This window comes from Schistocerca piceifrons, unplaced genomic scaffold (genome assembly GCF_021461385.2).
Source record: "Schistocerca piceifrons isolate TAMUIC-IGC-003096 unplaced genomic scaffold, iqSchPice1.1 HiC_scaffold_1485, whole genome shotgun sequence".
NCBI classification, from domain to species: Eukaryota; Metazoa; Arthropoda; class Insecta; order Orthoptera; family Acrididae; genus Schistocerca; species Schistocerca piceifrons.
The window spans coordinates 279,176-299,581 of NW_025727330.1; the positions used below are offsets into that span (position 1 = coordinate 279,176).

The 20,406-nt window shown below is 38.4% G+C and overlaps 1 protein-coding gene across 1 annotated transcript; it reads left to right on the forward strand.

Moving 5' to 3' along the window:
- Positions 1–8,380: 8,380 nt before the first annotated feature.
- LOC124734524 lies at positions 8,381–10,595 on the forward strand (the record flags this gene model as incomplete). Its single annotated transcript, XM_047248538.1, has 3 exons — positions 8,381–9,024; positions 9,178–10,044; positions 10,488–10,595. Coding segments are annotated over exons 1-3 (1,619 nt in total), but the record flags the coding sequence as incomplete, so codon positions are not given.
- Between the last annotated feature and the right edge of the window lie 9,811 nt (positions 10,596–20,406).

A 20,406-nucleotide genomic window follows, 5' to 3' on the forward strand; every position in this document is an offset into this window, starting at 1 on the left:
CGTCATTAAAAAGGTGAAAGGGATTCAGTAAACCTGAAGTGAAGCATCGGAATCTATAACTAGTGTCACAGGAATGATTCAAAACGTAGACAGTAAGAATAGACGGTCTTCTTGTACTTAAGTCGGCTTTGTGCTTTTTGTATTTAATTCCGATGCTATTTCTGTGTTTCATCGTCAATACGAAGGTCAGAGGGATACAGTAAACCTGATGTGAAGCATCGGAATCTATAACTAGTGTCACAGGAATGGTCCAAATATAGACAGTAAGAGGAGCCAGTCTTCTTGTACTTGAGTCGGCATTGTGCCTTTTGTATTTAACTCCGATCCGTGTTACATCGTCAATAAGAAGGTCAGAGGGATACAGTAAACCTGAAGTGAAGCATCGGAATCTATAACTAGTGTCACAGGAATGGTTCAAATCCAAGGCAGTAAGAATAGTCAGTGTTCTTGTACTGATGTCGGCATTGTGCCTTTTGTATTTAATTCCGATGAATTTTCTGTGTTTGATCGTCAATAAGAAGGTCCGAGGGATACAGCAAACCTGAAGGTCCGAGGGATACAGCAAACCTGAAGTGAAGCATCGGAATCGATTACTAGTGTCACAGGGATGGTTGAAACCATAGACAGTAAGAAGAGTCAGTGTTCTTGTACTTTAGTCCGCATTGTGCCTTTTGTATTTAATTAAGACGCAATTTCTGTGTTTCATCGTCAATAAGAAGGTGAAAGGGATACAGTAATCCTGAAGTGAAGCAACGGAATCTTTAACTAGTGTCACAGGAATGGTTCAAAACATAGACAGTAAGAAGAGTCAGTTTTCTTGTACTTATGTCGGCATTGTGCCTTTTGTATTTAATTCCAATGCAATTTCTGTGTTTCATCGTCAATAAGAAGGTCACAGGGATACAGTAAACTTGAAATGAAGCAACAGATTCTATAACTAGTGTCACAGGAATGGTTCAAAACATAAACAGTAAGAAGAGTCAGTTTTCTTGTACTTAGGTCGGCAGTGTGCCTTTTGTATTTAATTCCGATGCAATTTCTGTGTTTCATCGTCAATAAAGACGTCAGAGGGATACAATAAACCTGAAGTGAAGCATCGGAATCTATAACTAGTGTCACAGAATGGTTCAAAACATAGACAGTAAGAAGAGACAGTCTTCTTGTACTTGGGTCGGCATTGTGCCTTTTGTATTTAATTCCGATGCAATTTCTGTGTTTCATCGTCAATAAGAACGTCAGAGGGATACAGTAAACCTGAAGTGAAGCTTCGGAATCTATAACTAGTGTAACAGCAATGGTTCGAATCATGGACAGTAAGAAGAGTCAGTTTTCTTGTACGTAAGTCGGGATTGTGCCTTTTGTATTTAATTCCGATGCAATTTCTGTGTTTCATCGTCAATAAGAAGGTCAGAGGGATACAGTAAATCTGAAGTGAAGCATCGGAATTTATAACTAGTGTCACAGGATTGGTTCAAAACATAGACACTAAGATGGGATAATGTTCTTGTCACGAAGTCGGCATTGTGCCTTTTGTATTTAATTAAGATGCAATTTCTGTGTTTCATCGTCAATAAGAAGGTCAGAGGGATACAGTAAACCTGAAGTGAAGCATCGAAATCTTTAAGTAGTGTCACAGGAATGGTTAAAACCATAGACGGTAAGAAGAGTCAGTCCTCTTGTACTTAAGTCAGCATTGTGCCTTTTGTATATAATTCCGATGCAATTTCTGTGCTTCATCGTCAATAAGGTCAGCTGGATACAGTAAACCTGAAGTGAAGCATCGGAATCTATAACTAGTGTCACAGGAATGGTTCAAATCATAGACGGTTTAAAGAGCCAGTCTTCTTGTACTTGAGTCGGCTTTGAGCCTTTTGTATTTAATTCCGATGACTTTTCTGTGTTTGATCGTCAATAAGAAGGTCAGAGGGATACAGTAAACCTGAAGTGAAGCATCGGAATCTATTACTAGTGTCACAGGAATGGTGCAAACCATAGACAGCAAGAAGGGTCAGTGTTCATGTACTTAAGTCGGCATTGTGCCTTTTGTATTTATTTAAGATGCAATTTCTGTGTTTCATCGTCAATACGATGGTCAGAGGGATACAGTAAACCTGAAGTGAAGCATCGAAATCTATAACTAGTGTCACAGGAATGGTTCAAAACATAGACAGTGAGAAGGGACCGTCTTCTTGTACTTAAGTCGGCATTGTGACTTTTGTATTTAATTCGATGCCATATCTGTGTTTCTTCGTCAATAAAAAGGTCAGAGTGATACAGTAAACCTGAAGTGAAGCATCGGAAACTGTAACTAGTGTCACAGAAATGGTTCAAAAAATAGACAGTAAGAAGAGCCAGTATTCTTGTACTGAAGTCGGCATTGAGCCTTTTGTATATAATTCCGATGAATTTTCTGTGTTTGATCGTCAATAAGAAGGTCCGAGGGATACAGCAAACCTAAAGTGAAGCATCGGAATCTATAACTAGTGTCACAGGAAAGGTTCAAACCGTAGACAGTAAGAAGAGTCAGTGTTCTTGTACTGAAGTCGTCATTGTGCCTTTTGTATTTAATTAAGATGCAATTTTTGTGTTTCATCGTCAATAAGAAGGTAAGAGGGATACAGTAAACCTGAAGTGAAGCATCGGAATCTATGATTAGTGTCACAGGAATGGTTCAAAACATAGACAGTAAGAAGAGTCAGTCTTTTTGTACTTAAGTCGGATTTGTGCCTTTTGTATTTAATTCCGATGCAATTTCTGTGTTTCATCGTCAATACGAAGGTCAGAGGGATACAGTAAACCTGAAGTGAAGCATCGGAATCTATAACTAGTGTCACAGGAATCGTTAAAAACTTAGACAGTAAGAAGGGTCACTCTTCTTGTACTTGAGTCGGCATTGTGCCTTTTGTATTTAATTCCGATGCAATTTCTGTGTTACATCGTCAATAAGAAGGTCAGAGGGATACAGTAAACCTGAAGTGAAGCATCGGAATCTATAACTAGTGTAACAGGGATGGTTCAAACATAGACAGTAAGAATAGTCAGTGTTCTTGTACTGAAGTCGGCATTGTGCCTTTTGTATTTAATTCCGATGAATTTTCTGTGTTAGATCGTCAATAATAATTACGAGGGATACAGCAAACATGAAGGTTCGAGGGATATAGCAAACATGAAGTGAAGCATCGGAATCTATAACTAGTGTCACAGGAATGGTTCGAAACATAGTCAGTAAGAAGAGTCAGTTATCTTGTACTTAAGTCGGCATTGTGCCTTTTGTATTTAATTCCGATGCAATTTCTGTGTTTCATCGTTAATAAGAAGGTCAAAGGGATACAGTAAACCTGAAGTGAAGCATCGGAACCTATAACTAGTGTCACAGAAATGGTTCATAGCATAGTTAGTAAGAAGAGCCAGTCTTCTTGCACTTGAGTCGGCATTGTGCCTTTTGTATTTAATTCCGATGCAATTAACGTTTTTCATCGTCAATAAGAAGGTCAGAGGGATACAGTAAACCTGAAGGGAAGCATCCGAAACTATAACTAGTGTCACAGAGATGGTTCAAAACATAGACAGTAAGAAGTGCCAGTCTTCTTGTACTTGAGTCTTCATTGTGCGTTTTGTATTTAATTCAGATGCAATTTCTGTCTTTCATCGTTAATAAGAGGGTCACAGGGATACAGTAAACCCTAAGTGAAGCGTCGGAATCTATAACTAGTGTCACAGGAATGGTTCACAACATAGACAGTAAGAAGAGCCAGTCTTCTTGTGCTTGGGTCGGAATTGTGCCTTTTGTACTTAATTCGGATGCAACTTCTGTGTTTCATAATCAATAAGAGCGTCAGAGGGATACAGTAAACCTGAAGTGAAGCATCGGAATCTATAAGTAGTGTCACAGGAATGGTTCAAAACATAGACAATAAGAATAGTCAGTGTTCTTGTACTGAAGTCGGCATTGTGCCTTTTGTATTTAATTCCGATGGATTTTCTGTATTTGATCGTCAATAAGAAAGTCCGAGGGAAACAGCAAACCTATAGGTCCGAGGGATACAGCAAACCTGAAGTGAGGCATCGGAATCTATAACTAGTGTCATAGGAATGGTTCAAACCATAGACAGTAAGAAGAGTCAGTGTTCTTGTACTGAAGTCGGCATTGTGCCTTTTGTATTTAATTAAGATGCAATGTTTGTGTTTCATCGTCAATAATAAGGTCAGAGTGATACAGTAAACCTGAAGTGAAGCATCGGAAACTGTAACTAGTGTCACAGAAATGGTTCAAAAAATAGACAGTAAGAAGAGGCAGTCTTCTTGTACTTGAGTCGGCATTGTGCTTTTTGTATTTAATTCCGATGCAATTTCTGTGTTTCATCGTAAATAAGAAAGTCAGAGCGATACAGTAAACCTGACGTGAAGCATCGGAATCTATAACTAGTGTCACAGGAATGGTTCAAAACATAGACAGTAAGAAGAGTCAGTCTTCTTGTGCTTAAGTCGGCATTGTGCCTCTTGTATATGATTCCGATGCAATTTACGTGTTTCATCGTCAATAAGTAAGTCAGAGGGATACAGTAAACCTGAAGTGAAGCATCGGAATCTATAACTAGTGTCATAGGAATGGTTCAAACCATAGACCGTAGATTAGTTAGTGTTCTTGTACTGAAGTCGGCATTGTGCCTTTTGTATTTAATTAAGATACAATTCCTGTGTTTCATCGTCAATAAGAAGGTCAGAGGGATACAGTAAACCTGAAGTGAAGCATCGAAATCTTTAAGTAGTGTCACAGGAATGGTTCAAAACATAGACAGTAAGAAGAGTCAGTCTTCTTGTACTTAAGTCAGCATTGTGCCTTTTGTATATAATTCCGATGCAATTTCTGTGCTCCATCGCAATAAGGTCAGCTGGATACAGTAAACCTGAAGTGAAGCATCGGAATCTATAACTAGTGTCACAGGAATGGTTAAAATCATAGACAGTAAGAAGAGCCGGTCTTCTTGTACTTGAGTCGGCTTTGTGCCTTTTGTATTTAATTCCGATGAATTTTCTGTGTTTGATCGTCAATAAGAAGGTCAGAGGGATACAGTAAACCTGAAGTGAAGCATCGGAATCTATTACTAGTGTCACAGGAATGGTTCAAACCATAGACAGTAAGAAAAGTCAGTGTTCATGTACTTAAGTCGGCATTGTGATTTTTGTATTTATTTAAGATGCAATTTCTTTGTTTCATCGTCAATACGAAGGTCAGAGGGATACAGTAAACCTGAAGTGAAGCATCGGTATCTATAACTAGTGTCACAGGAATGGTTCAAAACATAGACAGTGAGAAGGGACAGTCTTCTTGTACTTAAGTCGGCATTGTGCTTTTTGTATTTAATTCGATGCCATATCTGTGTTTCTTCGTCAATAAGAAGGTCAGAGGGATACAGTAAACCTGAAGTTAAGCATCGGAATCTATAACTAGTGTCACAGAAATGGTTCAACACATAGACAGTAAGAAGAGCCAATCTTCTTGTACTTGAGTTGGCATTGTGCCTTTTGTATTTAATTCCGATGCAATTTCTGTGTTACATCGTCACTAAGAAGGTCAGAGGGATACAGTAAACCTGAAGTGAAGCATCGGAATCTATAACTAGTGTCACAGGAATGGTTCAAAACATAGACAGTAAGAATAGTCAGTGTTCTTGTACTGAAGTCGGCATTGTACCTTTTGTATTTAATTCCGATGAATTTTCTGTGTTAGATCGTCAACAATAAGGTACGAGGGATACAGCAAACCTGAAGGTCCGAGGGATACAGCAAACCTGAAGTGAAGCATCGGAATCTATAACTAGTGTCACAGGAATGGTTCAAAACATAGTCAGTAAGAAGAGTCATTTATCTTGTACTTAAGTCGGCATTGTGCCTTTTGTATTTAATCCGATGCAATGTTTGTGTTTCATCGTCAATAATAAGGTCAGAGGGATACAGTAAACCTGAAGTGAAGCATCGGAATCTAAAAGTAGTGTCACAGGAATGGTTCAAAACATAGACAGTAAGAAGAAGCAGTCTTCTTGTACTTATGTCGCCATTGTGCTTTTTGTATTTAATTAAGATGCAATTTCTGTGTTTCATCGTCATTAAAAAGGTGAAAGGGATTCAGTAAACCTGAAGTGAAGCATCGGAATCTATAACTAGTGTCACAGGAATGATTCAAAACGTAGACAGTAAGAATAGACGGTCTTCTTGTACTTAAGTCGGCTTTGTGCTTTTTGTATTTAATTCCGATGCTATTTCTGTGTTTCATCGTCAATACGAAGGTCAGAGGGATACAGTAAACCTGATGTGAAGCATCGGAATCTATAACTAGTGTCACAGGAATGGTCCAAATATAGACAGTAAGAGGAGCCAGTCTTCTTGTACTTGAGTCGGCATTGTGCCTTTTGTATTTAACTCCGATCCGTGTTACATCGTCAATAAGAAGGTCAGAGGGATACAGTAAACCTGAAGTGAAGCATCGGAATCTATAACTAGTGTCACAGGAATGGTTCAAATCCAAGGCAGTAAGAATAGTCAGTGTTCTTGTACTGATGTCGGCATTGTGCCTTTTGTATTTAATTCCGATGAATTTTCTGTGTTTGATCGTCAATAAGAAGATCCGAGGGATACAGCAAACCTGAAGGTCCGAGGGATACAGCAAACCTGAAGTGAAGCATCGGAATCGATTACTAGTGTCACAGGGATGGTTGAAACCATAGACAGTAAGAAGAGTCAGTGTTTTTGTACTTTAGTCCGCATTGTGCCTTTTGTATTTAATTAAGACGCAATTTCTGTGTTTCATCGTCAATAAGAAGGTGAAAGGGATACAGTAATCCTGAAGTGAAGCAACGGAATCTTTAACTAGTGTCACAGGAATGGTTCAAAACATAGACAGTAAGAAGAGTCAGTTTTCTTGTACTTATGTCGGCATTGTGCCTTTTGTATTTAATTCCAATGCAATTTCTGTGTTTCATCGTCAATAAGAAGGTCACAGGGATACAGTAAACTTGAAATGAAGCAACAGATTCTATAACTAGTGTCACAGGAATGGTTCAAAACATAAACAGTAAGAAGAGTCAGTTTTCTTGTACTTAGGTCGGCAGTGTGCCTTTTGTATTTAATTCCGATGCAATTTCTGTGTTTCATCGTCAATAAAGACGTCAGAGGGATACAATAAACCTGAAGTGAAGCATCGGAATCTATAACTAGTGTCACAGAATGGTTCAAAACATAGACAGTAAGAAGAGACAGTCTTCTTGTACTTGGGTCGGCATTGTGCCTTTTGTATTTAATTCCGATGCAATTTCTGTGTTTCATCGTCAATAAGAACGTCAGAGGGATACAGTAAACCTGAAGTGAAGCTTCGGAATCTATAACTAGTGTAACAGCAATGGTTCGAATCATGGACAGTAAGAAGAGTCAGTTTTCTTGTACGTAAGTCGGGATTGTGCCTTTTGTATTTAATTCCGATGCAATTTCTGTGTTTCATCGTCAATAAGAAGGTCAGAGGGATACAGTAAATCTGAAGTGAAGCATCGGAATTTATAACTAGTGTCACAGGATTGGTTCAAAACATAGACACTAAGATGGGATAATGTTCTTGTCACGAAGTCGGCATTGTGCCTTTTGTATTTAATTAAGATGCAATTTCTGTGTTTCATCGTCAATAAGAAGGTCAGAGGGATACAGTAAACCTGAAGTGAAGCATCGAAATCTTTAAGTAGTGTCACAGGAATGGTTAAAACCATAGACGGTAAGAAGAGTCAGTCCTCTTGTACTTAAGTCAGCATTGTGCCTTTTGTATATAATTCCGATGCAATTTCTGTGCTTCATCGTCAATAAGGTCAGCTGGATACAGTAAACCTGAAGTGAAGCATCGGAATCTATAACTAGTGTCACAGGAATGGTTCAAATCATAGACGGTTTAACCCTGCTGTTCTGTTCGGGTCTATATGACCCGAAACGAATATGAACGTTATTTTACATTATGTAAATACCAATATATATTTATGAAACTTTGTGACTTTGTCTGAAAATGGATGAGCAGCATGTGTTTTAAAAGGTTTTAAAAAAGTTTAAGAAGTTTGGGCTTCAACTGTAATAGTTGCATATGTAATGTTCGGGTCATAATGACCCGACACAAATATGTTTAGTGTAACTCGTATTTATTTCTAAAATCTGGAAATGGCGAAAATTATTTTTGTTGTGTTGTGTGGGAATAGTGACTGCATCATTCCAACTTACTCTCAACAATCACCTAAAGCTCCATGCGTTCACAACAATGGGCTTGTTTGTTGCTTTCCCCAGGAAATAATAATTGGCAGTTCTCAATAATTGGAATGCTTTGTTTCTGCCCAGTTTGACTTGTGACACCATGGCGATGAGACCATTGAATGATCGTGAGTTGGAAGAAATAGTAAATGCCTCACCAGATGAAGGATCACTTTCTGAGTTTGAAGATCACATCAGCAATGCATCTGAAAGCGAGTGTTCCGATGACAGTTACGACAGTCCACAGCCCATACAAAATAGTGTAGAGACTTTTCTTTCTAAAAATGGGAATATAGAATGGCAGTTGCATCCACCAGCACAACATGGTCGCCTACCAGCTTCGAACATCATCAAGAGTACCCCAGGAGTTACCAGGTATGCAGTCAGCAGAATATCTGATGTAAAATGTTCATTTGAAGCAGTATTTCACACAGCGCTTCAAAATGAAATAATAGAGATGACAAATATTGAAGGGCAGCGAGTTTATGGTGAACAGTGGACAGATATTGATGGTTCTGTTTTCCATGCATACTTAGGACTCTTACTCCTAGCGGGTGTATATCGATCTCATGGGGAGTCTACAAAAAGTTTGTGGGATAAAGATACTGGGCGAAACATATTTCGAGCAACCATGTCTCATGAAACATTCTGTAAGATATCACGTGTCCTGCGATTTGACAAGAAATCTACTAGAGAGGAAAGACGACGTACTGACAAACTTGCCGCAATTCGTAGTATTTGGGAGAAGTGGGTAGAGGTCCTTCCTAAACTGTATAATCCAGGAGAAAATGTTACTGTTGACGAGCAGTTAGTAGCATTTAGAGGTCGCTGTCCATTCAAGCAGTATATCCCAAGTAAACCGGCAAAATATGGGATCAAAATATGGACCATGTGTGACAGCAAAACTTCATACGTACTGAAAGCCCAAATTTATACAGGAAAGGTGAGTGGAGCGGCACCAGAAAGAAATCAGGGAATGAGGGTGGTATCTGATCTCACTTCTGAGTTACGTGGTCAGAATATCACGTGTGACAACTTTTTTACGTCGTACAATTTGGGGCAGCTGCTTCTGAAAAGGAAATTGACTATGTTGGGAACTATACGGAAAAATAAGCCGGAGCTTCCACACAAAATGACCAACAAGGAGGTACACAGCTCTTCATTTTACTTCACAAATGACACTACTGTGGTTAATTATATTCCTAAGAGACACAAGAATGTTGTACTTATGAGCACTCTCCACCATGATGCGGAAATCAGTGACAGGGCTGATAAGAAGCCAAAAATGATTTTGGACTATAATTCAACCAAAGGTGCTGTAGACACGCTTGATCAGTTATTAGGTACATATACATGCAAACGAAAAAGTAATAGGTGGCCAATGATAGTTTTCTACAATATTCTTGATGTTTCTGCTTATAATGCATACGTTTTGTGGATTTCGGTTGACCCTAATTGGAATGCAAGCAAATTGACTAGAAGGAGAATATTCTTGGAGGAACTTGGAAAGTCACTGATAAAAGAACATATTGCATCAAGAACGCATTTCCCAAGAACAGAAGATTCTTTGAGAATGGTCACAAGCATCCAAAACCCGAATGATGTGGGTGGTGTGTCAGAATCGGTAACAACAAGAAAATCTACAAAACGTGCACGCTGTAAGTTCTGTCCATCAAGTAATGACAATAAAACAAACATGGTGTGTGGAAAATGTAGTAAACATATTTGCAAGAAACATGTAACCTACTTGTGTCCACAGTGCAAGCAGTAAGAAAAGAACTGTAGTATTTTATAAGATGATTGTATTGAAAATTCTGTTGTTTCAAATTTATGTGAATACTTGTGCCTAAACTACAATCAGTAAGAAGAGAGGATTCTAAAGTTGTAGTGCTTTCTATGTTGGAATGTAATAAAAAAACTGTAGTGTGTTCTGTACTGTAGTGTGCTCTAAGATGAATATCTGTAATGACAACTGTCTGTTGTTAGAAAATGTCAATACTTACGTCTAAACTGTCAACAATAAGAATAGAAGTATGGAAAAACTGTAGTGCTTTCTAAGTTGAATGCCTGTAATGGAAACTGTCTGTTGTTTCAAATTTATGTGCATATTTAAATGAAAAATATCCCTCAATAAAGTTGTATGCATTGTTATTATTATTATTATTACCATTATTATTATTATTATTATTATTATTATTATTACTAACAAGGTACTGGAATAGAACAACAATGTCGATAGCTAAAACTGTACCAAAATTTATGTTTCTAAAGCATTTTGATATGTCGGGTCATATTGACCCGAACAGTATATATGTCAAGTAAAAGTGAACAGAACAGCAGGGTTAAAGAGCCAGTCTTCTTGTACTTGAGTCGGCTTTGAGCCTTTTGTATTTAATTCCGATGACTTTTCTGTGTTTGATCGTCAATAAGAAGGTCAGAGGGATACAGTAAACCTGAAGTGAAGCATCGGAATCTATTACTAGTGTCACAGGAATGGTGCAAACCATAGACAGCAAGAAGGGTCAGTGTTCATGTACTTAAGTCGGCATTGTGCCTTTTGTATTTATTTAAGATGCAATTTCTGTGTTTCATCGTCAATACGATGGTCAGAGGGATACAGTAAACCTGAAGTGAAGCATCGAAATCTATAACTAGTGTCACAGGAATGGTTCAAAACATAGACAGTGAGAAGGGACCGTCTTCTTGTACTTAAGTCGGCATTGTGACTTTTGTATTTAATTCGATGCCATATCTGTGTTTCTTCGTCAATAAAAAGGTCAGAGTGATACAGTAAACCTGAAGTGAAGCATCGGAAACTGTAACTAGTGTCACAGAAATGGTTCAAAAAATAGACAGTAAGAAGAGCCAGTATTCTTGTACTGAAGTCGGCATTGAGCCTTTTGTATATAATTCCGATGAATTTTCTGTGTTTGATCGTCAATAAGAAGGTCCGAGGGATACAGCAAACCTAAAGTGAAGCATCGGAATCTATAACTAGTGTCACAGGAAAGGTTCAAACCGTAGACAGTAAGAAGAGTCAGTGTTCTTGTACTGAAGTCGTCATTGTGCCTTTTGTATTTAATTAAGATGCAATTTTTGTGTTTCATCGTCAATAAGAAGGTAAGAGGGATACAGTAAACCTGAAGTGAAGCATCGGAATCTATGATTAGTGTCACAGGAATGGTTCAAAACATAGACAGTAAGAAGAGTCAGTCTTTTTGTACTTAAGTCGGATTTGTGCCTTTTGTATTTAATTCCGATGCAATTTCTGTGTTTCATCGTCAATACGAAGGTCAGAGGGATACAGTAAACCTGAAGTGAAGCATCGGAATCTATAACTAGTGTCACAGGAATCGTTAAAAACTTAGACAGTAAGAAGGGTCACTCTTCTTGTACTTGAGTCGGCATTGTGCCTTTTGTATTTAATTCCGATGCAATTTCTGTGTTACATCGTCAATAAGAAGGTCAGAGGGATACAGTAAACCTGAAGTGAAGCATCGGAATCTATAACTAGTGTAACAGGGATGGTTCAAACATAGACAGTAAGAATAGTCAGTGTTCTTGTACTGAAGTCGGCATTGTGCCTTTTGTATTTAATTCCGATGAATTTTCTGTGTTAGATCGTCAATAATAATTACGAGGGATACAGCAAACATGAAGGTTCGAGGGATATAGCAAACATGAAGTGAAGCATCGGAATCTATAACTAGTGTCACAGGAATGGTTCGAAACATAGTCAGTAAGAAGAGTCAGTTATCTTGTACTTAAGTCGGCATTGTGCCTTTTGTATTTAATTCCGATGCAATTTCTGTGTTTCATCGTTAATAAGAAGGTCAAAGGGATACAGTAAACCTGAAGTGAAGCATCGGAACCTATAACTAGTGTCACAGAAATGGTTCATAGCATAGTTAGTAAGAAGAGCCAGTCTTCTTGCACTTGAGTCGGCATTGTGCCTTTTGTATTTAATTCCGATGCAATTAACGTTTTTCATCGTCAATAAGAAGGTCAGAGGGATACAGTAAACCTGAAGGGAAGCATCCGAAACTATAACTAGTGTCACAGAGATGGTTCAAAACATAGACAGTAAGAAGTGCCAGTCTTCTTGTACTTGAGTCTTCATTGTGCGTTTTGTATTTAATTCAGATGCAATTTCTGTCTTTCATCGTTAATAAGAGGGTCACAGGGATACAGTAAACCCTAAGTGAAGCGTCGGAATCTATAACTAGTGTCACAGGAATGGTTCACAACATAGACAGTAAGAAGAGCCAGTCTTCTTGTGCTTGGGTCGGAATTGTGCCTTTTGTACTTAATTCGGATGCAACTTCTGTGTTTCATAATCAATAAGAGCGTCAGAGGGATACAGTAAACCTGAAGTGAAGCATCGGAATCTATAAGTAGTGTCACAGGAATGGTTCAAAACATAGACAATAAGAATAGTCAGTGTTCTTGTACTGAAGTCGGCATTGTGCCTTTTGTATTTAATTCCGATGGATTTTCTGTATTTGATCGTCAATAAGAAAGTCCGAGGGAAACAGCAAACCTATAGGTCCGAGGGATACAGCAAACCTGAAGTGAGGCATCGGAATCTATAACTAGTGTCATAGGAATGGTTCAAACCATAGACAGTAAGAAGAGTCAGTGTTCTTGTACTGAAGTCGGCATTGTGCCTTTTGTATTTAATTAAGATGCAATGTTTGTGTTTCATCGTCAATAATAAGGTCAGAGGGATACAGTAAACCTGAAGTGAAGCATCGGAATATTTAAGTAGTGTCACAGGAATGGTTCAAAACATAGACAGTAAGAAGAAGCAGTTTTCTTGTACTTAAGTCGCAATTGTGCTTTTTGTATTTAATTAAGATGCAATTTCTGTGTTTCTTCGTCAATAAAAAGGTGGAAGGGATACAGTAAACCTGAAGTGAAGCATCGGAATCTATAACTAGTGTCACAGGAATGATTCAAAACATAGTAAGAATAGTCAGCCTTCTTGTCCTTAAGTCGGCATTGTGCCTTTTGTATATGATTCCGATGCAATTTCTGTGTTTCATCGTCAATAAGAAGCCCAGAGGGATACAGTAAACCTGAAGTGAAGCATCGGAATCTATGACTAGAGTCACAGGAATGGTTCAAAACATAGACAGTAAGAAGAGTCAGTCTTTTTGTACTGAAGTCGGCATTGTGCCTTTTGTATTTAATTCCGATGAATTTTCTGTGTTAGATCGTCAATAAGAAGGTACGAGTGATACAGCAAACCTGAAGGTCCGAGGGATACAGCAAACCTGAAGTGAAGCACCGGAATCTATAACTAGTGTCACAGGAATGGTTCAAAACACAGTCAGTAAGAAGAGTCAGTTATCTTGTACTTAAGTTGGCATTGTGACTTTTGTATTTAATTCCGATGCAATTTCTGGGTTTCATCGTTAATAAGAAGGTCAGAGGGACACAGTAAACCTGAAGTGAAGCATCGGAATCTATGACTAGTTCCGCAGGAATGGTTCAAAACATAGACAGTAAGAAGTGTCAGTCTTTTTGTACTGAAGGCAGCATTGTGCCTTTTGTATTTAATCCGATGAAATATCTGTGTTTCTTCGTCAATGAGAAGGTCAGAGGGATACAGTAAACCTGAAGTGAAGCATCGGAATCTATAACTAGTGTCACAGGAATCGTTAAAAACATAGACAGTAAGAAGGGTCACTCTTCTTGTACTTGAGTCGGTATTGTGCCTTTTGTATTTAATTCCGATGCAATTTCTGTGTTACATCGTCAATAAGAAGGTCAGAGGGATACAGTAAACCTGAAGTGAAGCATCGGAATCTATATCTAGTGTCACAGGAATGGTTCAAACATAGACAGTAAGAATAGTCAGTGTTCTTGTACTGAAGTCGGCATTGTGCCTTTTGTATTTAATTCCGATGAATTTTCTGTGTTAGATCGTCAATAATAATTACGAGGGATACAGCAAACATGAAGGTTCGAGGGATATAGCAAACCTGAAGTGAAGCATCGGAATCTATAGCTAGTGTCACAGGAATGGTTCGAAACATAGTCAGTAAGAAGAGTCAGTTATCTTGTACTTAAGTCGGCATTGTGCCTTTTGTATTTAATTACGATGCAATTTCTGTGTTTCATCGTTAATAAGAAGGTCAAAGGGATACAGTAAACCTGAAGTGAAGCATCGGAACCTATAACTAGTGTCACAGAAATGGTTCAAAGCATAGTTAGTAGGAAGAGCCAGTCTTCTTGCACTTGAGTCGGCATTGTGCCTTTTGTATTTAATTCCGATGCAATTAACGTTTTTCATCGTCAATAAGAAGGTCAGAGGGATACAGTAAACCTGAAGGGAAGCATCCGAAACTATAACTAGTGTCACAGAGATGGTTCAAAACATAGACAGTAAGAAGAGCCAGTCTTCTTGTACTTGAGTCTTCATTGTGCGTTTTGTATTTAATTCAGATGCAATTTCTGTCTTTCATCGTTAATAAGAGGGTCAGAGGGATACAGTAAACCCTAAGTGAAGCGTCGGAATCTATAACTAGTGTCACAGGAATGGTTCACAACATAGACAGTAAGAAGAGCCAGTCTTCTTGTACTTGGGTCGGAATTGTGCCTTTTGTACTTAATTCGGATGCAACTCCTGTGTTTCATAATCAATAAGAGCGTCAGAGGGATACAGTAAACCTGAAGTGAAGCATCGGAATCTATAAGTAGTGTCACAGGAATGGTTCAAAACATAGACAGTAAGAATAGTCAGTGTTCTTGTACTGAAGTCGGGATTGTGCCTTTTGTATTTAATTCCGATGGATTTTCTGTATTTGATCGTCAATAAGAAAGTCCGAGGGAAACAGCAAACCTATAGGTCCGAGGGATACAGCAAACTGAAGTGAGGCATCGGAATCTATAACTAGTGTCATAGGAATGGTTCAAACCATAGACAGTAAGAAGAGTCAGTGTTCTTGTACTGAAGTCGGCATTGTGCCTTTTGTATTTAATTAAGATGCAATGTTTGTGTTTCATCGTCAATAATAAGGTCAGAGGGATACAGTAAACCTGAAGTGAAGCATCGGAATATTTAAGTAGTGTCACAGGAATGGTTCAAAACATAGACAGTAAGAAGAAGCAGTCTTCTTGTACTTAAGTCGCAATTGTGCTTTTTGTATTTAATTAAGATGCAATTTCTGTGTTTCTTCGACAATAAAAAGGTGGAAGGGATACAGTAAACCTGAAGTGAAGCATCGGAATCTATAACTAGTGTCACAGGAATGATTCAAAACATAGTAAGAATAGTCAGCCTTCTTGTCCTTAAGTCGGCATTGTGCCTTTTGTATATGATTCCGATGCAATTTCTGTGTTTCATCGTCAATAAGAAGCCCAGAGGGATACAGTAAACCTGAAGTGAAGCATCGGAATCTATGACTAGAGTCACAGGAATGGTTCAAAACATAGACAGTAAGAAGAGTCAGTCTTTTTGTACTTAAGTCGGCTTTGTGCCTTATGTATTTAATTCCGATGCAATTTCTGTGTTTCATCGTCAATAAGAAGAACAGAGGGATACAGTAAACCTGAAGTGAAGCATCGGAATCTATGACTAGTGTCACAGGAATGGTTCAAAACATAGTCAGTAAGAAGAGTCAGTTATCTTGTACTTAAGTCGGCATTGTGCCTTTTGTATTTAATTCCGATGCAATTTCTGTGTTTCATCGTTAATAAGAAGGTCAGAGGGATACTGTAAACCTGAAGTGAAGCATCGGAATCTATAACTAGTGTCACAGGAATGGTTCAAAACATAGACAGTAAGAAGAGTCAGTCTTTTTGTACTGAAGTCGGCATTGTGCCTTTTGTATTTAATTCCGATGAATTTTCTGTGTTAGATCGTCAATAAGAAGGTACGAGTGATACAGCAATCCTGAAGGTCCGAGGGATACAGCAAACCTGAAGTGAAGCACCGGAATCTATAACTAGTGTCACAGGAATGGTTCAAAACACAGTCAGTAAGAAGAGTCAGTTATCTTGTACTTAAGTTGGCATTGTGACTTTTGTATTTAATTCCGATGCAATTTCTGGGTTTCATCGTTAATAAGAAGGTCAGAGGGACACAGTAAACCTGAAGTGAAGCATCGGAATCTATGACTAGTTCCGCAGGAATGGTTCAAAACATAGACAGTAAGAAGAGTCAGTCTTTTTGTACTTAAGTCGGCTTTGTGCCTTTTGTATTTAATTCCGATGCAATTTCTGTGTTTCATCGTCAATACGAAGGTCAGAGGGATACAGTAAACCTGAAGTGAAGCATCGGAATCTATAACTAGTGTCACAGAAATGGTTCAAAACATAGTTAGTAAGAAGAGCCAGTCTTCTTGTACTTGAGTCGGCATTTTGCCTTTTGTATTTAATTCCGATGCAATATCTGTGTTTCTTCGTCAATAGGAAGGTCAGAGGGATACAGTAAACCTGAATTGAAGCATCGGAATCTATAACTAGTGTCAAAGAATTTGTTCAAAACATAGACAGTAAGAAGAGTCAGTCTTCTTGTGCTTAAGTCGGCATTGTGCCCTTTGTATATGATTCCGATGCAATTTACGTGTTTCATCGTCAATAGGTAGGTCAGAGGAATACAGTAAACCTGAAGTGAAGCATCGGAATCTATAACTAGTGTCACAGGAATGGTTAAAACATAGACAGTAAGAAGAGCCAGTCTTCTTGTACATGAGCCGGCATTGTGCCTTTTGTATTTAATTCCGATGAATTTTCTGTGTTTGATCGTCAATAAGAAGGTGAGAGGAATACAGTAAACCTGAAATGAAGCATCGGAATCTATTACTAGTGTCACAGGAATGGTTCAAACCGTAGACAGTAAGAAGAGTCAGTGTTCTTGTACTTAAGTCGGCATTGGGCCTTTTGTATTTAATTAAGATGCAATTTCTGAGTTTCATCATCAATAAGGAGGTGAAAGGGATACAGAAACCCTGAAGTGAAGCATCGGAATCTATAACTAGTGTCACAGAAATGGTTCAAAACATAGACAGTAAGAAGAGTCAGCTTTCTTGTACTTATGTCGGCATTGTGCCTTTTGTATTTAATTCCGATGCAATTTCTGTGTTTCATCGTCAATAAGAAGCTCACAGGGATACAGCAAACCTGAATTGAAGCATACGGAATCTCTAACTAGTGTCACAGGAATTTTTCAAAACATAGACAGTAAGAAGAGCCAGTCTTTTTGTACTTAAGTCGGCATTGTGACTTTTGTATTTAATTCCGATGCAATTTCTGTGTTTCATCGTCAATACGAAGGTCAGAGGGATACAGTAAACCTGAAGTGAAGCATCGGAATCTATAACTAGTGTCACAGGAATGGTTCAAAACATAGACAGTAAGAAGGGTCAGTCTTCTTGTACTGAAGGCAGCATTGTGCCTTTTGTATTTAATCCGATGAAATATCTGTGTTTCTTCGTCAATGAGAAGGTCAGAGGGATACAGTAAACCTGAAGTGAAGCATCGGAATCTATAACTAGTGTCACAGAAATGGATCAAAACATAGATAGTATGAAGAGCCAGTCTTCGTGTACTCGAGTCGGCATTGTGCCTTTTGTATTTAATTCCGATGCAATTTCTGTGTTACATCGCCAATAAGAAGGTCAGAAGGATACAGTAAACCGGAAGTGAAGCATCGGAATCTATAACTAGTGTCACAGAAATGGTTCAAAACATAGACAGTAAGAAGAGTCAGTGTTCATGTACTGAAGTCGGCATTGTGATTTTTGTATTTATTTAAGATGCAATTTCTGTGTTTCATCGTCAATACGAAGGTCAGAGGGATACAGTAAACCTGAAGTGAAGCATCGGAAACTATAACTAGTGTCACAGGAATGGTTCAAAACATAGACAGTAAGAATAGTCAGTGTTCTTGTACTGAAGTCGGCATTGTGCCTTTTGTATTTAATTCCGATGAATTTTCTGTGTTTGATCGTCAATAAGAAGGTCCGAGGGATACGGCAAACCTGAAGGTCCGAGGGATACAGCAAACCTGAAGTGAAGCATCGGAATCTATAACTAGTGTCACAGGAATGGTTCAAAACATAGTCAGTAAGAAGAGTCATTTATCTTGTACTTAAGTCGGCATTGTGCCTTTTGTATTTAACTCCGATGCAATTTCTGTGTTTCATCGTCAATAAAAAGGTGAAAGGGATTCAGTAAACCTTAAGTGAAGCATCGGAATCTATAACTAGTGTCACAGGAATGATTCAAAACGTAGACAGTAAGAATAGACAGTCTTCTTGTACTTAAGTCGGCTTTGTGCTTTTTGTATTTAATTCCGATGCTATTTCTGTGTTTCATCGTCAATACGAAGGTCAGAGGGATACAGTAAACCTGATGTGAAGCATCGGAATCTATAACTAGTGTCACAGGAATGGTTCAAAACATAGACAGTAAGAGGAGCCAGTCTTCTTGTACTTCAGTCGGCATTGTGCCTTTTGTATTTAACTCCGATCCGTGTTACATCGTCAATAAGAAGGTCAGAGGGATACAGTAAACCTGAAGTGAAGCATCGGAATCTATAACTAGTGTCACAGGAATGGTTCAAATCCAAGGCAGTAAGAATAGTCAGTGTTCTTGTACTGATGTCGGCATTGTGCCTTTTGTATTTAATTCCGATGAATTTTCTGTGTTTGATCGTCAATAAGAAGGTCCGAGGGATACAGCAAACCTGAAGGTCCGAGGGATACAGCAAACCTGAAGTGAAGCATCGGAATCTATAAATTGTGTCACAGGAATTGTTCAAAACATAGTCAGTAAGAAGAGTCAGTTATCTTGTACTTAAGTCGGTATTTTGCCTTTTGTATTTAATTCCGATGCAATTTCTGTGTTTCATCGTTAATAAGAAGGTCAGTGGGATACAGTAAACCTGAAGTGAGGCATCGGAATCTATGACTAGTGTCACAGGAATGGTTCCAAACATAGACAGTAAGAAGAGTCAGTCTTTTTGTACTTAAGTCGGCTTTGTGCCTTTTGTATTTAATTCCGATGCAATTTCTGTATTTCATCGTCTATACGAAGGTCAGAGGGATACAGTAAACCTGAAGTGAAGCATCGGAATCTATAACTAGTGTCACAGGAGTGGTTCAAATCATAGACAGTAAGAAGGGTCAGTTTTCTTACACTTAAGTCGGCATTGTGCCTTTTGTATTTAACTCCGATGCAATTTCTGAGTTTCATCGTCAATACGAAGGTCACAGGGATACAGTAAAGCTGAAGTGAAGCATCGGAATCTATATCTAGTGCAACAGGAATGGTTTAAAACATTGACAGTAAGAAGAGTCAGTTTTCTTGTACTTACGTTGGCATTGAATCTTTTGACTATAATTACGGTGCAATTTCTGTGTCTCTTCGTCAATAAGAAGGTCTGAGGGATACAGTAAACCTGAAGGCAAGCATCGGAAACTATAACTAGTGTCACAGAAATGGTTCAAAACATAGACAGTGAGAAGAGCCAGTCTTCTTGTACTTGCGTCGGCATTGTGCCTTTTGTATTTAATTCGGATGCAACTTCTGTGTTTCATCATCAATAACAGCGTCACAGGGATACAGTAAACTTGAAGTGAAGCATCGGAATCTATAACTAGTGTCACAGGAATGGTTCAAAACATAGACCGTAAGAAGAGTCCGTCTGCTTGTGCTTAAGTCAGCATTGTGCCTATTGTATTTAATTCCGATGCAATTTACGTGTTTCATCGTCAATTAGTAGGTGAGAGGGATACAGTAAACCTGAAGTGAAGCATCGGAATCTATAACTAGCGTCACAGGAATGGTTCAAACCATAGATAGTAAGATGAGTTAGTGTTCTTGTACTGAAGTCGGCATTGTGCCTTTTGTATTTAATTAAGATGCAATTTCTGTGTTTCATCGTCAATAAGAAGGTCAGAGGGATACAGTAAACCTGAAGTGAAGCATCGGAATCGATTACTAGTGTCACAGGGATGGTTGAAACCATAGACAGTAAGAAGAGTCAGTGTTCTTGTACTTTAGTCCGCATTGTGCCTTTTGTATTTAATTAAGACGCAATTTCTGTGTTTCATCGTCAATAAGAAGGTGAAAGGGATACAGTAATCCTGAAGTGAAGCAACGGAATCTTTAACTAGT